The sequence below is a fragment of the Nyctereutes procyonoides genome, unplaced genomic scaffold (assembly GCF_905146905.1).
Source record: "Nyctereutes procyonoides isolate TBG_1078 unplaced genomic scaffold, NYPRO_anot_genome, whole genome shotgun sequence".
NCBI classification, from domain to species: domain Eukaryota; kingdom Metazoa; phylum Chordata; class Mammalia; order Carnivora; family Canidae; genus Nyctereutes; species Nyctereutes procyonoides.
The window spans coordinates 21,995,442-22,010,952 of record NW_026575133.1 but is presented as its reverse complement, the minus strand read 5'-3'; the positions used below and the strand labels follow the sequence as shown (position 1 = coordinate 22,010,952).

Below are 15,511 nucleotides of genomic sequence, written 5' to 3'. Positions count from 1 at the left end.
CCTGATGTTCTAAATCCACCACATCTAAATTTATCTTGCCCTCCAAGGACGAGCAGATGCTGTGCCTTATCAGAGCATGGTAAGTGGCAGAATGGCAGACGTGACGCGCCCTTATCACCCCAAGGACGGGAATGACGTCTGCAGAAAGACTTGGTCTCCCTGACGATGAAATCAAGAGCTCACATGCCAGCAGGCCTAGGGGGACTGGGTCATGCAGGCCCTCAGGTGGGGTGGGACCCAGCCCAGGAGCCCAGATTCCTTGCCAGACTCTCTGTGTACCTGAGGCGGGGGAGGGGAACCAATGGCCCCCAAGGAAGGGCGCATGGAAAGGGAGGCTGTTTGCAGGGAGAACGAGTCCCTGTTGCATCCCTGCTTAGGGGGTGGAGAGGGCACCCGGGGCATCCCATTCCACACAGGAAGAGGAAGAAAGAGGGCGCCTGGGTGGTTCAGTTGGTTGGGCATCTTCCTTAGACACAGGTCATGATCTCAGGTCCTGGGATGGAGCCCCGCATCGGGCTCCCTGCTCAGCCGGGAGTCTGCTTCTCCCTCTCCCCACCCTCCACTTATCCTCTCTCTTGCTATTGCTCACTCTCTCTCTCAAATAAATAAATAAAACCTTTTAAATTTAAAAAAAAAAAAGGAAGAGGAAAAAGGGAAACATTCATGAGTACTAACAGTGTGCGGACAGACCACTGGAGGCTGGATGAAGGGGCCACTGCTGGTCAGCGAGCAGAGCTGGACAGCCAGGAGGAGGCTGGACTCCAGGGTCAGACTAGGCCGATCTGGGCCTGGGCTTCCCTTCGCAGGCCAGGGGTCCTGGACCCCACCTGCCGGAGGCTACGGGGTTCCTGCCTGCCAGCACCCAAGCAGAACAGAGCAGGAGCCCCTCAGCCACAGTCCTGCAGATCTGCACAGAGGATGAAGCTCTGACCATCCTCCTGGAGCCCATGACTCAGTAAGGGACACAAAGTCAACAAGGAAAGAAGGAAATGGTGTCACTGTCCCCCTGTCCTGCTGTGGAATCAGGTTGGGGATTCAGTATTCATTCAACTACACAAATAACATGCCAATGCATTCTCCTTTTTAAAAACCACCTTACAGGGATCCCTGGGTGGCTCCACGGTTTAGTGCCTGCCTTTGGTCCAGGGCATGATCCTGGAGTCCCGGGATCAAGTCCCACATCGGGCTCCTTGCATGGAGCCTGCTTCTCCCTCTACCTGTGTATCTGCCTTTCTCTCTCTCTCTCTCTCTCTCTCTCTCTCTCTCTCTCTCTCTTCTCCCTCTACCTGTGTATCTGCCTTTCTCTCTCTCTCTCTCTCTCTCTCTCTCTCTCTCTCTGTCTCTCATGAATAAATAAATAAATTTTAAGAAAGCACTTTACAGGGGCACCTGGGTGACTCAGTCGGTTAACTGTCTGCCTTTGGCTCAGGTCATGATCCCAGGGTCCTGGAATCTGGCCTCATGTTGGGCTGCCTGCTCCACAGCCGCCTTGCTTCTTCTTCCTCTGCCTGCCACTTTCCCTGTTTCTGCTCTGTCAAATAAATAAAATCTTTTTAAAAAATAAATAGAAATAGAAAAATAAATAAAAACCACCTTACATATAAAGCTGATGTCCCACTCTGACCTCCATACCTTCCCATGGGGTAACCATTGTTAGAACTCTGGGGTGCAACCTTCTAGAACATCCATATGTCCTTTCAAAGAGACCCAGCAGACCAGAGGTCAGGGCAGGGTGCAATACTATAGGCTTCTTAAGATGTGCTGTGGGGTTGAGGGCTGCAAAAATCAGGGTGGGCCTCCAGAAAAAGGAGCCTGGAGGCAGGGGCTCAAGGAAAAGTAGGATGCAGATGACCCCAAGGCAGGGGTCCCTGGGGACTGGATCCATGTGATGTCAGCACAGAAAGAGCTAGCCCCATTCATCATTTGCAGTCAATTCAGCTTCTTTGGGAAACTTTCAAGCCCTCCCAAAAGATCCTCACCTTTGCCCTCATGCCACTAGTGCCACAATAATGATGATGATGACAATGACAATGAAATAATGGCATGTGCTAGGCACTCTGCCGGCCCTAACAACAGTTCTACTGCACTGGCATCACTGTTTCCATCATACAGACGACAAAACCATGGCCCAGAGAAATTAAGCAAGTTACTTAGTGTCACATGGCTGGGGCCAGCAGAACCACCAGTGCCAATGATGGACATTCCTCCATGAGACTGCATGGCTTCCACAGCCAATGGTATGGCCATTGTGCCTGCAACACTGCCCAGCACATATTAGGGTCTCCACAAGTATTTATAGGCTGATTTTTTCCTTAAGGACCATAAGCAATGTCAAGTGAATAATCAGGCACTAGATAAGTCCAAGGCAATCCTCATGCTATTACAGTGTTTGGTGGTTTTTGTTGTTGGTTTGCTTTTTTTAAGTTAGGAATCTAAATTTTCTTCTAGGAACCCCCTACAGCCTAGAACTTCTGCTCCTGGAAAGAGTTAAGGCTTTGGCAAGAGGCTGTCCCACAAGGCAAACGAAATGTCCCCCATCTGTCTGTGAGAGTACAGGGTACCACAGCAGCTACTTGCTGTGAATGGCCTCCTCGTGAACGTCAATCCCGCCAGGGGGTGGGGAGGGGGCCTTGATTTATTATATGGCTTTTGGACAGTTCCTCCAGAAATACTGCCAAACAGTGGAATAATCAACTCTTTCACTCAAACCCCTCATATTTTTTTTTAATGAAAGAATAAAGTACGCAATGGGCCTGAACTAAATAAATAAAAATGCCACACTTTTACCCAACAGAACTTTCTGCGTCACTGAGGACTATTTGCAGACCTCAACAATCTTTTATCTTCACAATGACGTTCCAGCCTTCTCAGCATTGGACATTCTGAGAATTTCTTTGATTTGGGTTCTCTAATTATGAGAATAATTAGCTTATTAACTAATAACGTCATTATTTGATGCTGCTTTGAGCAGACATTAGAGAACCCCTTCCTCCTCTTGTGCTCTGCCTACCATCCACCAGGGCTGTCTGAAGTCAGTTGCTCATGTCTGGGCTCACACTGGAAGCAGACACGTGTGGCAGGGAGTTTCTGTCTTAATACTGCTGACAATCACAGGTCTGGTTTCTGGGCTGGGTAGGGAGACATTCAGCCACTTTATCCATCCACCCACACATCCACCTACCCATCCATCCATCCACTCACTGTGCCAGCTATGGAGACCTCAAGATAGAAAGGACGTGATCCATGCCTTCAGGGATCTCACACAAAGAGATGCCCTGGGAGGCTCAGAGTGATGCTCCTCCTCCAGGAATGTTCCTGATGGATAGAGACTCTCAATTCTTCTCTGGCTCAGCATCCTGTTCCTCCATCATACAACTTTCTTGATTTGTTATCACCTCTTTATTTCCATCAGTCTCCTGGGCAAAGCCATGAATGAGCTCCAGAACAGGAACTAGGCCTGTCTCCCCAGTGGGTGATGCATAGTAAGTGTGCAATAAATACCTGTCAAGCAACCAAATGAACATGCAACCCACTCTCATGAGATAAAATGAAAACCAAAAAAGACCAACAGAAATGTCTATCCTTCTTGGTGCCAAATGAACCTCTCTGCTTTGAACACTGGTTGGGGGCTGATGCCCAAAATGTTTATGAGTCGATATGATGCTGGGGAGTGGAAAGCCATAGCTCAGGGCCTTGGGGTCCAGACTGTTCTGGGCAGGTCACTTCTACTCTTGGAGCCTATCTGCTCAGGTCTGAAATGGATAGTTGGATAAGATGCTTTCAGTTCCTTGAGCTGGAAACTCTGAAAACCTCACATCCCTGTGAGGATTAATCAAACTGCAGAGGAAAGAGGCCCTGGGCCACTGTGGCTGGCCTCCCCTACCTCGTAGATGTGAGACCAAGGCCCGGTCTTAAAAGTATATGAAGCTTCCTCACCTACAGAGTAAGGGTTGGGGCAGGGGTGCTAGAACAGATGGTTCCTAAGTCCAAACTTCCAGGACTCTAAGTGGAGAGTGCTGGCTAGGTCAAACTTGAATATCAAACATATGTCATCTATCTTTTTAAAGAGCCCTGACTCCCACTACTGCACACCTCATTCACTCCTTGATTCACCTGGTATCTAGTGAGCCCCTACTGTGAGCCAGGCACTGTTCTTCTGGTGAACCAGAAAAGACATAGTCACTCCAGTTGTGGGATGCCCAGTCTAGTTGGGGAGACAGGAAATACACAAGTCAACAACTAAACAAAAGATGATTACAGATGTAGTTATGGGCAAAGAACATTAAGAAATTGCTCTGTGTGACAGGCAGCAAGTATTGGGAGCACGGGCCTCCTTTCTAGAAGCTGGTGGTGAAGGCTTCTACCTGAGGTGAGACCTAATGGCTCCCTGGAAAAATGTAGGGAGGAGCATTCCAGGTGGAGGGAATGGCAGGTGCAAAGGCTCCAGGCTGTAAACACACTTGGGGTATTTGGAGAACAGAAAGGTGCCCCGTGCAGCTCATGAATGGGGCAGGAGGGAGGGACCAGAAACAAAGGTGAGGGCCGGCTTCTGTAGGGTGGGATGGGAAGGACACTGCCAAGAAGCCTATGATAAGATTTGGGGGGGGGGGGTCCATGGACTTGGATGGAGAAAGAAGTCATCTCTCTTTCACTGGCCTCTCCCTGAAAACCAGGACTTCCTTCAGTCACGAACGTCGACAACAACCAACAGTGATGTCAACAGTGCCAGGAACTGCTCAACAACAGGAACTGCTCATCCATTCATAACACCACTGTTGCAGAATCTGGAAATGTCACTTCTGCTCATCACAAATGCAGTTACAGTAGCCGTGAGACCAGCTATTGGACATTATTATTTAAAGTCTTAACAGAGAAACACACATCTTCCAATATCATAAATTTGAAAAGTATCTAAAAACTGAATCTGAAAAGAACTGCTTTCCCTTGTAACCCTCTATATTTTGTTTTAGTAAAGAAAGAGCAGTGTTCTGAGAAGGGGTCCCTAGGCTGTGCCCAGTGGCCCAAGTGCTCACAAGTCACAGTAAGGACTTTGAGGTTGACTCCAGGCAGGGATGGAGCATGGCTGTTTCAACAGGCTTCATGGCCTACACTTTTCGTGTTTTAAGTCTCCCCTGGCTGCCAGGCCTCTGATTGTGCAGGGCAGTGCCACGGGCAAGAGAGGGAGTAGCCTCCCCTGACCACAGTCCTGGGCTGTCGGGAGGGGACAGCGTCCCCGAGTCCTCGTGGGCTCTGCTCTGCCCTCTGATGAGAAGCCTGCCCACCTCTGGGCCCAAAGGAAGGACCCACCTCCAGGCCCTGTCATTTGGCCCAAAGCCATCCCGGGGCATCCTCCCAAAGAGCTTCAGAAAGTGAGCTCCTGGGTCCACAAGAAAAATAAATGCGGCATTCGCCACTGTTTGGTTTGCATATTGGTCTAGAAAAGAAATGAGATTTTTATTCTAGAAAGACTTCCAGCAGGACCCCAGCAGAGGCCAGAGCGTGAACACTCGGAGAGGCCCAGGCACGGAGACCCACTGCCACGAGAGGCAGCCCCACAGTTTACGGCTGTCTTCCTGTTTTCCCCGGGCCTCTCTTCACACTGCTCCCTCACATACAGAGTCTTTTCAATGCCCTCCAGGGGAACAGAAGAATCCATTTTTACACTCCAGCACGCACGTTTCTCCCCCACTCCCCGGGGAGTGGGCCCTGCCAAGAGGCCTGTGTATAGACACACAGGGACAGATGGGGATGGAGCCTGTGGGGTGGGGTCCTCAGACTGAGAAAAGCAGCAGCTCAATCCTCTCTGATCCCAGACACCCCAAACTGGAAGTGAGAGGCGGGCCAGGCCAACCGGAAGGTGAGGGACACATGTGGTGCTTCTGGGGCAATGCCTGGAAGCCTTGTGGGGAACAAGGATGCAGGGTGGGGTATGGAGGGTCTGGCTTTGGAAGGAGGGGCTGGGAGGAGCAGGGCTGGTTCACCTCGAAGGATCAGAACAGCATCTGAGAGAAGAGAGGAAGTGGGCACTGGGTCTTTGGAACCAGGCTAAGTGAGCAGGAAGGGAAAGTGAGTCACCCACGTCACTGGTGGGGACCAGCACAGAAGAGTGACCGCTCTAGCTGTCTTTTCAGATCTGTGCCCCTTTTCCACAGCTTTGGTTAGAAAGAACAGGCTAGGTGCACCTGCGTGGCTCAGTGGTTGAGCATCTGCCTTTGGCTCAGGGCATGATCCCAGGGTCCTGGGATTGAGTTCCACATTGGGCTCCCCACAGGGAGCCTGCTTCTCCCTCTGCCTATGTCTCTGCCTCTCCCTCTGTCTCTCATGAATAAATAAATAAAATCTTAAAAAAAAAAAAAAACCGGCTGAGTTCTGTTTTTCTTGGGAGGGGGTTCATTTTTATCTGCACCCACTAGCATTTCTGGGTTGTGAGTTTCTCCAGCACTAGGTCTCTGAATAAGGGAGACAGAAGAGAACCTAGGAGCTCGCTGGCACGTCATTCCTCACATCCCTGAGTCTCTAGTCAATCTGCCTTCTTCTCTCCACTTCCTAATTTTCAGCTATTTGTTTCATACATAATGTCCAGAGCTTTTGCCTGTCCTTGGTGGAAGGGTAGGGGACGGCGCACCTACTCTAGCGTGTCCACAACCGAAGTCCTACATTTCATATTGTTATGTTTTATATTTTTAAGAAACACATTAATCAAATATAGCAGAATACTCCCATTTCTTTAACCCTCATGGCAATTACAGGAAAGCCCTTATACGGCTTTCAGTACTCTTCCATTTATTGGAAACGCTGTGTAAATTCAGTGTTCCTCACACCCTTCCATTCTTTGCTCACTCATTCACCCAACCATGGTGTACCTCCAGGTACCAGGTACACCCTGGTGAATTTAAAGGATCCTGCCTGAGGAGCCTTTCACACTTGAGGTGAGCAGACAGCTGAGGCAGGGTGCTCCCACAGAAGAGGACAGTGTGCACTGAAAGATCCTCACCAGGGAGCTAAGTCGAATTCTCCGAGGAAATGGTCATGGGGTCTGACTGTGCCCCACAGGGCATTCTTGGTACCGCCACCTGTGGGCAATCTACGCAAAGGCAGAAAAGCAAATGGCTTCCCAAGACCAAGCTTTGTGGCCAACACTCTTCCCAAGTAAGCTGGCTCTCACCCAATTACCTCACCTCTCTACACAGCTCCCCACTTCAGGGAGGGCGGTGGTCTTGCCTATTTCAAACTCCCTCCTCCAAATTAGCACCCCAGAAAGGTCTCTTGCACCAGTCCTTTGGCTGTAAGCATGAGTGGGAGCCATTCACTGAGCCCAGTGAGGAAAACCAGGCTCAGCACCTAGGACAGACATTCTGGTCTCTGGTGAACTTGCTCATTCTGGACAAGAGAGGACTTGTCTCCCCAAGGGTGTATGACAACCATAGCAACTGAGGTCCCCACCCCTAGGCTCTATTGTCTCCAAGTCTAAATTAGCATGAAGAACAAAATGGCCCCAGGGAAATAGTGGCCAGACTCCAGAGAGGCTCTTCCTCCCTTTTCTCTGAAAGCCACTTGGAGTTTAGCTGGCAAAACTCTCCCAGCCCCAGGAGATGTGTCCATCTTCTTTCCCACCCTGCCCCATGTGCCCCCAGCATCAAGGGTGGACACAGCACCCCCAGCATGGGAAGGGCACAGCAGAGTGGGGGTTGCTGGGCATTCCAAGAAGAAAGCTGGAGTGCTAAGGGGAGGGAAGGTGTCCTGGACTCCTGAGGAGGGTTCCAGGGAAGCCCCTAACACACATGGTCTTATTTGACTGGGTTCATGAACACTCCTTCCCCCTGAGGAAATGAAGGGTCAATAAGATTGATTAATCAAAGGGGCTCATAGAGAGGATGGGATTTGAACCCAAGTCTCTCTGAACCGAGACCCCTATCCCTTAGGCCAGCTCCACTGGCCCCAAGAACACCGTGGGGGATCTGATCTGACAGGCAGGTCTTGAGGACATTTCCCCATGCTTTAGCACCCTACCTACCTTCTTCACCTGCTCACATCTGCCTTCATGGGGTACAGGTGGCTTCCTTTTGTTTCTAAACACTAATTGAGTTCCTCCCTTCATGGTGGGCAGGTGGGGCACACAAAGCAAATCAGTCACCTGCTGTCACAGAAAAGCAGAAGAATCCGGAAGGTGAGCCAAGTAGCAAGGACTGAGTAGGCCTGGGATGCCATTAAGTCCTGTCTGGCTTGGGAAACTTGTGGGGGCCAGGCCATGGGGTAGAGCCATTCAGAAAAGCTAAGTGGTTGTGAGTGGCCTCCCATTTCATGGAAGGCACTGGGCAGTTCACCCACAGCCCCAGGCAGAATTACCAAGAGCAGCTAGGCCCACAGAGTTCTGGGTGCCAGGGCCACCCTGTGTCCAGTGCTCAATGGATCTGAGTATAATAAGAAGTAGTTCACATGCCCATGACCTCCAACAGTCAGGAGCAGATAAGAAGCCTTCATATGGTGAGGGGGCATCCGCAGGGCACTCGAGGAGACTACCAGGGCCCCCACCAGTGTGGAGGAGCCCCATCCTGCCCGCCCCTTCCCTGGGAGCCCTGCGTCCTCATTTGGTGAGTTTGGCTGTGCCAGCCCCGTGAGAAGCAAGGCTCTGTTAGAGGTGCTTGGCTGTGCAGGTGCTGGATAAAGAGGACTGGGCTGTGCCAGTCCCTCAAAAACAGGAAAGGAAACTCAGATGTTCACCAGGACCTCAGCTCCCAAAGCCTGCTTGCTCAAGTCAGAGCCCACCGGCTCCAGGAAAGAAGGGGGGAGGCTGTGAAGGGGCATTTGGTGCCAGGTCTGGCCCACCTCCACCACCCTCCCACAGGCTGTGCAACTTTGAGCACTTACAGATCCTCAGTTTCCCCATCTGAAAGATGGACTAAAAAAAAACAGTATTTGCCTCCAAGGGCAATTGGGAGATAATCCTGTCCAGCACACATCAAATATTTAACGAATGTTAGTTTCCTTTATTTATTTATTTTTTTAGAGAGAGAGGGGTTATGGGGAGGGGTAAAGGGAGATAAAATCCTCAGCAGGCTCCACGCCCAGCTTGATGACCTGAGCTGAGATCAAGAGTCAGGCGTCCCTGTCAGTTTCATCTTTACGTCACTTGGCCAGGATGTCAGCCTGGAGTGCCTATCTGGAATCACTGTGCTGTTAACTGGTTCATATTTGACTCACTACACAAAGAGTTTGGTGGTCAACGGGCTCCTTGCTCCCCCTCCCAGCCCCTTCCCACGCCGCCTTCATGCAGGACAGCTTACCTATGGTCCTTCGGAGGTCTTCACACTGGCTAATGTGAGGAAACTTCAGGATTTCCTTCCACTTCTTGCTTTTCCCCTTGCGCTTTCCTCCGCCCCCTGCAGAAATGGAGGGAAAAGATGTCGGGCTATGTTGGTCTTGACCAAGGCTCCAGAGCCATTCCAGTGAGCCTGTCCATCAGCTTCACGGGCTCAAGGTCAAGTGAGTGAAACACCCCAAACCCCAGCAGGCACATACGCTTCCTCCTGGCCAGCACCAAGCCTGTGTGTTCTCTCCGCACAGTCAGGCCTAGGCCCCTCACCCAGGTGCCCTATTCTTCGTCAACATGTTCCCCTGCTCTTCAGGTCCTCTGGGTGCCCAGTTGGTCTCTGGCCCAAGACTAGACCCTGACCTGCCTACGGCAGGGGCTGGACTTAGTATCACCTTTGGGCTCAGGAAGTCCTTGTGGAAGGCATCCACATGTAAGTGCACTGCAGCCCCCCCAGCCCCCACTGCCTCATTTTGTCCTTTTGTTTTCTGTGAAAAGTCCCCTTTGCCAACCGGAGGCCAGATGTTGGGAGCAGGGATTTCGATTTCCACTTGTCTCAGGGTACCCACAAGCCCCCAGGGTCTCAGAGGATGCATTCTCAAAGCTGGAAGGACTCCTGAAGGACCCTGTCCTGCCTCAGTGTGCACGTGTGATGAACATGCACACACTAGGGACATGCACATGTAATTGTAAAGCACATGTGCACATGATGGGCACACATGTAATGTAATACAGACACACACTAGGGACATGCACGTGTAATGCACATGCGCACATGATGGACACACAAACATAATGAACCCACACACATAACGAGTATGCAGTGGACATGCAGAGCTGAATGAGGTATATGCACAGGGTGTTCCCATCACCCACACTACTCCTTATCCGTGGGACAGTGGACAGATGTCAGAATGTTCAGGTGTGCAAATAGCAAGGGAAAGCGCCAACTTAGGCCTGTGTCCCTGAGCCCACCAGCATTTGGGCCTCAGACCTGGAGGCCTCTCTGTGTCATGTGACCAGGACTGTCAAGGGACTGAGATGCCATCACCCACTCCCACCCCCAGAGCAGACTCAGATACCACCTAGCTAACAGTCACATAACCCTCAGGATTTGGGGATCTTAGGGGCGTTTTACTCTCCTTCATGCAGTCAACACCTCAATACCTGTGGAATTTGGGGCCCAGTTAGAGATGCAGGAGCTGGAGCAGAGCCTGGGCACACTGGGCCTGCTCCCTGCTCTGGGGGGGTGTGCATGCCTCTAGTCTAACCCTCCCAGAGCAGGCCTGGGATCCTTTCTCCAGCCAGTGAACTGAGGGATATAGGAGGAGCTTAGCTTGTACCCACCCTGGCCCAGCGTGTGCCCCAGGGCTGACAGGGAGCTGCTCTCCATGAATGAGGATTCCTAACTATCAACCCTGCTGCCCTGGAAGGCTGAGGCTGGGTTTCCCATTAGTGAGTAAATCAGCTTCTGAGGCCAGGACCAGGACCCCTACCCTGAGAACTGGGAAGTAGGAGAGGGAGCTGATTGGGGAGGTGGGGGTGTCCCTTCTCTGCTCTCTGTTTGTCCTATCTTCCTTCCCCTCAAGTCTCTGCAGGAGGCAAAGGCCTCAGACTCCAAGGGGCACAGCAAGTATGTGCTGGGCACTTGCTTTGGCCAGGTACCATTTGAACACTATCTCATTAATCCTCAGAATGATTCTTTGAGTTAGAGGATCACTGGACCGATGGCACATATAAAAGAATAAATGTCTGAGGTTGGGCAACTTGCCAGCTGATGGCCTATTCAATGCCATAGTTGCTTTTTCCTCTAGCTGGGGTCAACACACACGTGCACACACAGCAGAGCCCATCCCCAAGTCCTTCTCTGGGCCTCACATGTACTCTCTGAAGCCTCAAGTCTACAAGGCAGAACTATTACTATTTCCCCTTGACAGATAAGGAAACTGAGGCATGGGGAAGAAAGCAAGTGGTCTTCTTTAATGGCAGAGCCAAGACCCCAACTTGAATGGACTCTAGACCCTCACCTTTCTGTGCGTAAACCTTCCTTTGGGGTTCATTGAAAGCCAGGGAAATTCTCAGGGATAAAAAAAAAAAAATGGTGTCAGGCACAGAAGTGATGGAGCACTGAGTAAGAGGAGTAGGAATGGAGATTTCTCTAGATGGGGCCCAAGCCTACAAGCTCTGAGAAAACGCACCACCCCAGACGTCTGTAGACTTGTTCTGCTTGACCCACACATGGCTTGTTTGTTTGCCTGTTCACTGAACCAGCTGTCAAGATTTGAAATCATGAGGAGACTTCCCATGCAAATCTAGATTCTGGACTTTTCTCCATAACCAGGCATCCCACATGGCAAGAATTGGCTGGAGATAGGGAGCAGCTGCTCCTACGGACAAGCCGTGTGGCCTCCATGCAGGCAGCCTGCCTGGCATCCAGAGTAAAACATGTACACACACACCCCTTCCCCAGAAAATGGACACCTTCTAGAGACATCAGCAAAGTTGGATGCTTCCCAACCACGCTGGAAGGTCAAGAATGGCCATCAGAAGCCATCTAAGTCCTTGTCCCCTCCCATTCCCACACTATTCACTTCCAGATCTGGCTGGAAGAAAGCACTTGTGTGTGTGATAAAATATACACAACAGGACATTTACCATCCTAACCATTATTAGGTATGCAGTCCGGTGGCATTCAGTATATTCATCTTGTTGTACAACCATCACCACCATCCATCTCCAGAACTTTTTCATCAGCCCAAACTGGAACTCTGTACCTATTAAACACCAACCCCTTCTTCCCCCCAGCCCCTGGCAGCCACCATTCTACTTCCATGAATTTCACTACTGTAGGGACCTCATACAAGTACAATGATACAATATGTGTCCTTTTGTGACTAGCTTATTGCACTTAGCACAATGTCCTCAAGGTTCATTTATGTTGCAGCGTGTCAGGTTTCATTCCATTTTTAAGACTGAATAATATTCCATTGTGTGTAGGTACCACATTTGGTTTTATCCATTCATCTCTTGATGGTCACTTGGGTTGTTCCCACTACTTGGCCTATGTGATCAATCCGGCTATGGATATCTGAGTCTCTGCTTTCAATTCTTTTGGGTATATGCCGAGCAGTGGAATCGCTGGATCTTATGGTAGTTCCACCCTTCTGTGGAACTGACGAAGCCTCCTTGCCAATAAGGACTACCAGGCTGTACCCCATCAGGCTATACCCCAGCTCTCTGTGATCAAAACCCGGGGATGTGACTTCTGAAGAGGCTCCCCAGGTGATTCTCAGGTGGCCAGTCTATGGAAACCAGGGGCCTATTTTATACCCATACTTTTTATGGATTAATTTATCCATTAGGAAAATTAGCACAGACTCGTTAATTCACTCAACCAATATATGTTGAGCATCTATTAAATGCCAAGCTCTAGGCAGGTGCTGGGGATGCAGAGGCAAGCAAGAGACACAGGGTGTCACCAGCTCAGGGTTTCCAATCTAGCAAGGAAGATAGACATCAAAGGTTTTATGTCATTGGTTCTCAATCTGTGACCTGTCTCCTGGGGGTCATTTGGCAATGTCCAGAGATATTTTTGGCTGACACAGCTGGGGTGGGGGGTGCTACTGGCTCTAAGAAGGTAGAGCCAGGGGTGTGGTTAAATACTGCACAGTGCATGGGACAGCCCACCACGACAGAGGGGGACCTGACCCCAAATGTCAATAGTGCTGAGGAAGAGAAACACTGCTTTATTTAACAAGCATTTTGACCACTCAGAAGTGCAGGGGTTGGGGGAGACGTTAGTAACGGGCAGCCTGTCGCTGAAGGTGGAGTTAGGAAGGGAGGCAGAGGGAACCACACAGCCACCCAGGGGTTCAGGAGGGAGAGGGAACCACATAGCGACCCAGGGGGCTGCCCCAGGGCGAGGAGGCAGATTTCCCAGCCCAGCTGGGGCTCCTTTCCTCCGCCTCCTCACCTCCACAGTCCCCGGGACAGGGCAGGGACCGTGGCAGGCAAAATAATGCTCCCCAAAGTGACCACATCCTAATCCCTGGCTCCTGTGGATATGATAGGATACATGACAAATACAAGGATAACAGCAGGAACATCACCCCAGACGGTGTCGGTGGGCCCAGTGTAACCATCAGCGCCCTTCCACATGGAAGATGGGGGGACAGTCAGTCTAGAGTGATGCTGGGTAACAAAGACCGGACAGCGACTGGTGGCTCTGAAGATGGAAAAGCCCCGCTGGAGAAAGCAGGCAGCCTCCAGAAACCAGAAGAGGCAAGAAAACAGATTCTCCCGGACAGCCTCCAGGAAGGCAGAGCCCTGCCACCACCCTAGTTCTAACTTAGTTTCAACCCACTGAGACGCATGTCAGACTTCTGACCTCCTGAACTGTAACTCACTAATTTGTGTTCCTAAAATAATAATAATAATAATAATAATAATAATAATAATTTGTGTTCCTTTAATCCACTGGGTTTGTGGTATTTGTTACAGTAGCGGGTAGGTAGGAAACTATGACAGGGATGCTCTCAGCAGGGTATCCCCCTAAATGGCCACAGGGATCCTGAATGGCTCCTCCACTCACTTGGCCTCCAGTTCCTTAAAAAGTCTCATGACCTAAATGAAACCCTGCCCCTCCATAGCTCAGATGGGCTGGAGCAAGGTCTCACGTCTTAACCATAACCAAAACTCGCTTCAAGCTTCAAGGAGGTCACCACTGGGGATCCCTGGGTGGCTCAGCGGTTTAGCGCCTGCCTTTGGCTCAGGTCGGGATCCTGGGGTCCCGGGATCAGGTCCCGCATCAGAGTCCCTACGTGGAGCCTGCTTCTCCCTCTGCCTATGTCTCTGCCTCTCTCTCTCTCTCTCTCTCTCTCATGAATAAATAAAATCTTAAAAAAAAGAGGTCACCACTTCCAGACAAATATCTAGCTCTCTGGTGTGCTGCTGGGTTAGTAGATTGCATATCTGATACTGTTTATTATTTCAACCAGACGTGACTGTTTCTCAGGCCCCTGAGGCAGCGAGGCCCACCACCCTGCTGCCGAGGTTCCTGGCACGTCGTGGCCCTGTGGCCCCAACTGCTCTAGGCCCACCTCCTTCCTTGGGTGTCAGGCCTAGAGCAGGCCAGGGCCACCACCTCTCCATCACTCGAGGAGGCCCGAGCAGCTGGGAGACAGTTCCCAGGCCCACCCCTCCACCCCTGGCCACCCATGCTCCTTGGCCAGGTTCAAAGCCCCTCACCACGTGGTCATGGTCCCCTCAAGCTTTATTTCCCTCCCTGTCATTGCTCTCAGGGCCTCAGCATTCACTGGTCCCTCTGGCAGGAGCATATTCTGCCTACCTGACATGAGTGTTCCTCATCCCATGCTTCAGGTCTTAGCACAGGCACCAGTTTCAAGGCTGTCCTGTGCACTACACCGCCACCACAGAGGGCCTTCTCTGAGCTGGGTAGCTGAAGCGGGCCCCCTTCTCTGCCTGCCACTGAACAGTGTTTGGGAGGCCCTAGTAGGTTGGGCAGTCTGTCTGTCTCTCTGTCTCTCTCTTCTTCACATACCTGTCAGTTGGCAGATTCACTTATCTGTTCTCCCAGCACATTTGGCATGTTTTCACTGGCGTGTCCACCCTACATGTGTGAAATCACTACCAGATTCCCAGCATCAGTCCCCACTTGTAATCAGTACCTGACAGCTTCCTATTTAGTGGTTTACTTGCCTATCCTTAGGCTCTCTGCTCGAGGGAAGACCATGGTGGCAGGAGCCTGGGTTTCTTTGCTCTGTTGCTCTCTCCTTGGCCCACAGTAGATGCTCAAACAGTATTTGCCAAGCAGATGCAAGCATCGTCCACCCCCTCTGACCTGTATATGCATCCTCCCCCAGCCGCCCGGCCCCCCCAGCCCCATTATCCGTCAGGAGATGTTCCTGATCCCTCCACCTGCTGAAGCCCTGCTCCTTCTTCAAGCCCCAGCCTCATTCCCCTTCCAGGGCTTCCCCTGAGAGACAGACCTCTCTTGCCAAGCCCACAGCCCACTCCCAGCTCCACACAGACTTATTCAATGTCCCTCCAGAGGGTGGGGCAGCTACCACAATGCCCAGTTAATCATAAGCTTTCATTAAGTTAGGATGACTGGGTAAACAAACGTTTGCCAGAATAAATGACAACCTCCACCCACCCCACCCTCAGCCCTCTGAGGTTAGC

The 15,511-nt window shown here is 51.1% G+C and overlaps 1 protein-coding gene across 2 annotated transcripts in view; it reads right to left on the bottom strand.

The window, feature by feature from the left end:
• GRK5 (G protein-coupled receptor kinase 5) overlaps positions 1-15,511 on the bottom strand; it is a 208,632-nt gene that overhangs the window by 100,810 nt on the left and 92,311 nt on the right. For both annotated transcript variants that reach the window (XM_055346259.1, XM_055346260.1), the window contains exon 2: positions 9,285-9,380. In XM_055346259.1, coding sequence (XP_055202234.1) covers positions 9,285-9,380 — 96 coding nt within the window. The remainder of the gene's footprint in view (positions 1-9,284; positions 9,381-15,511) is intronic.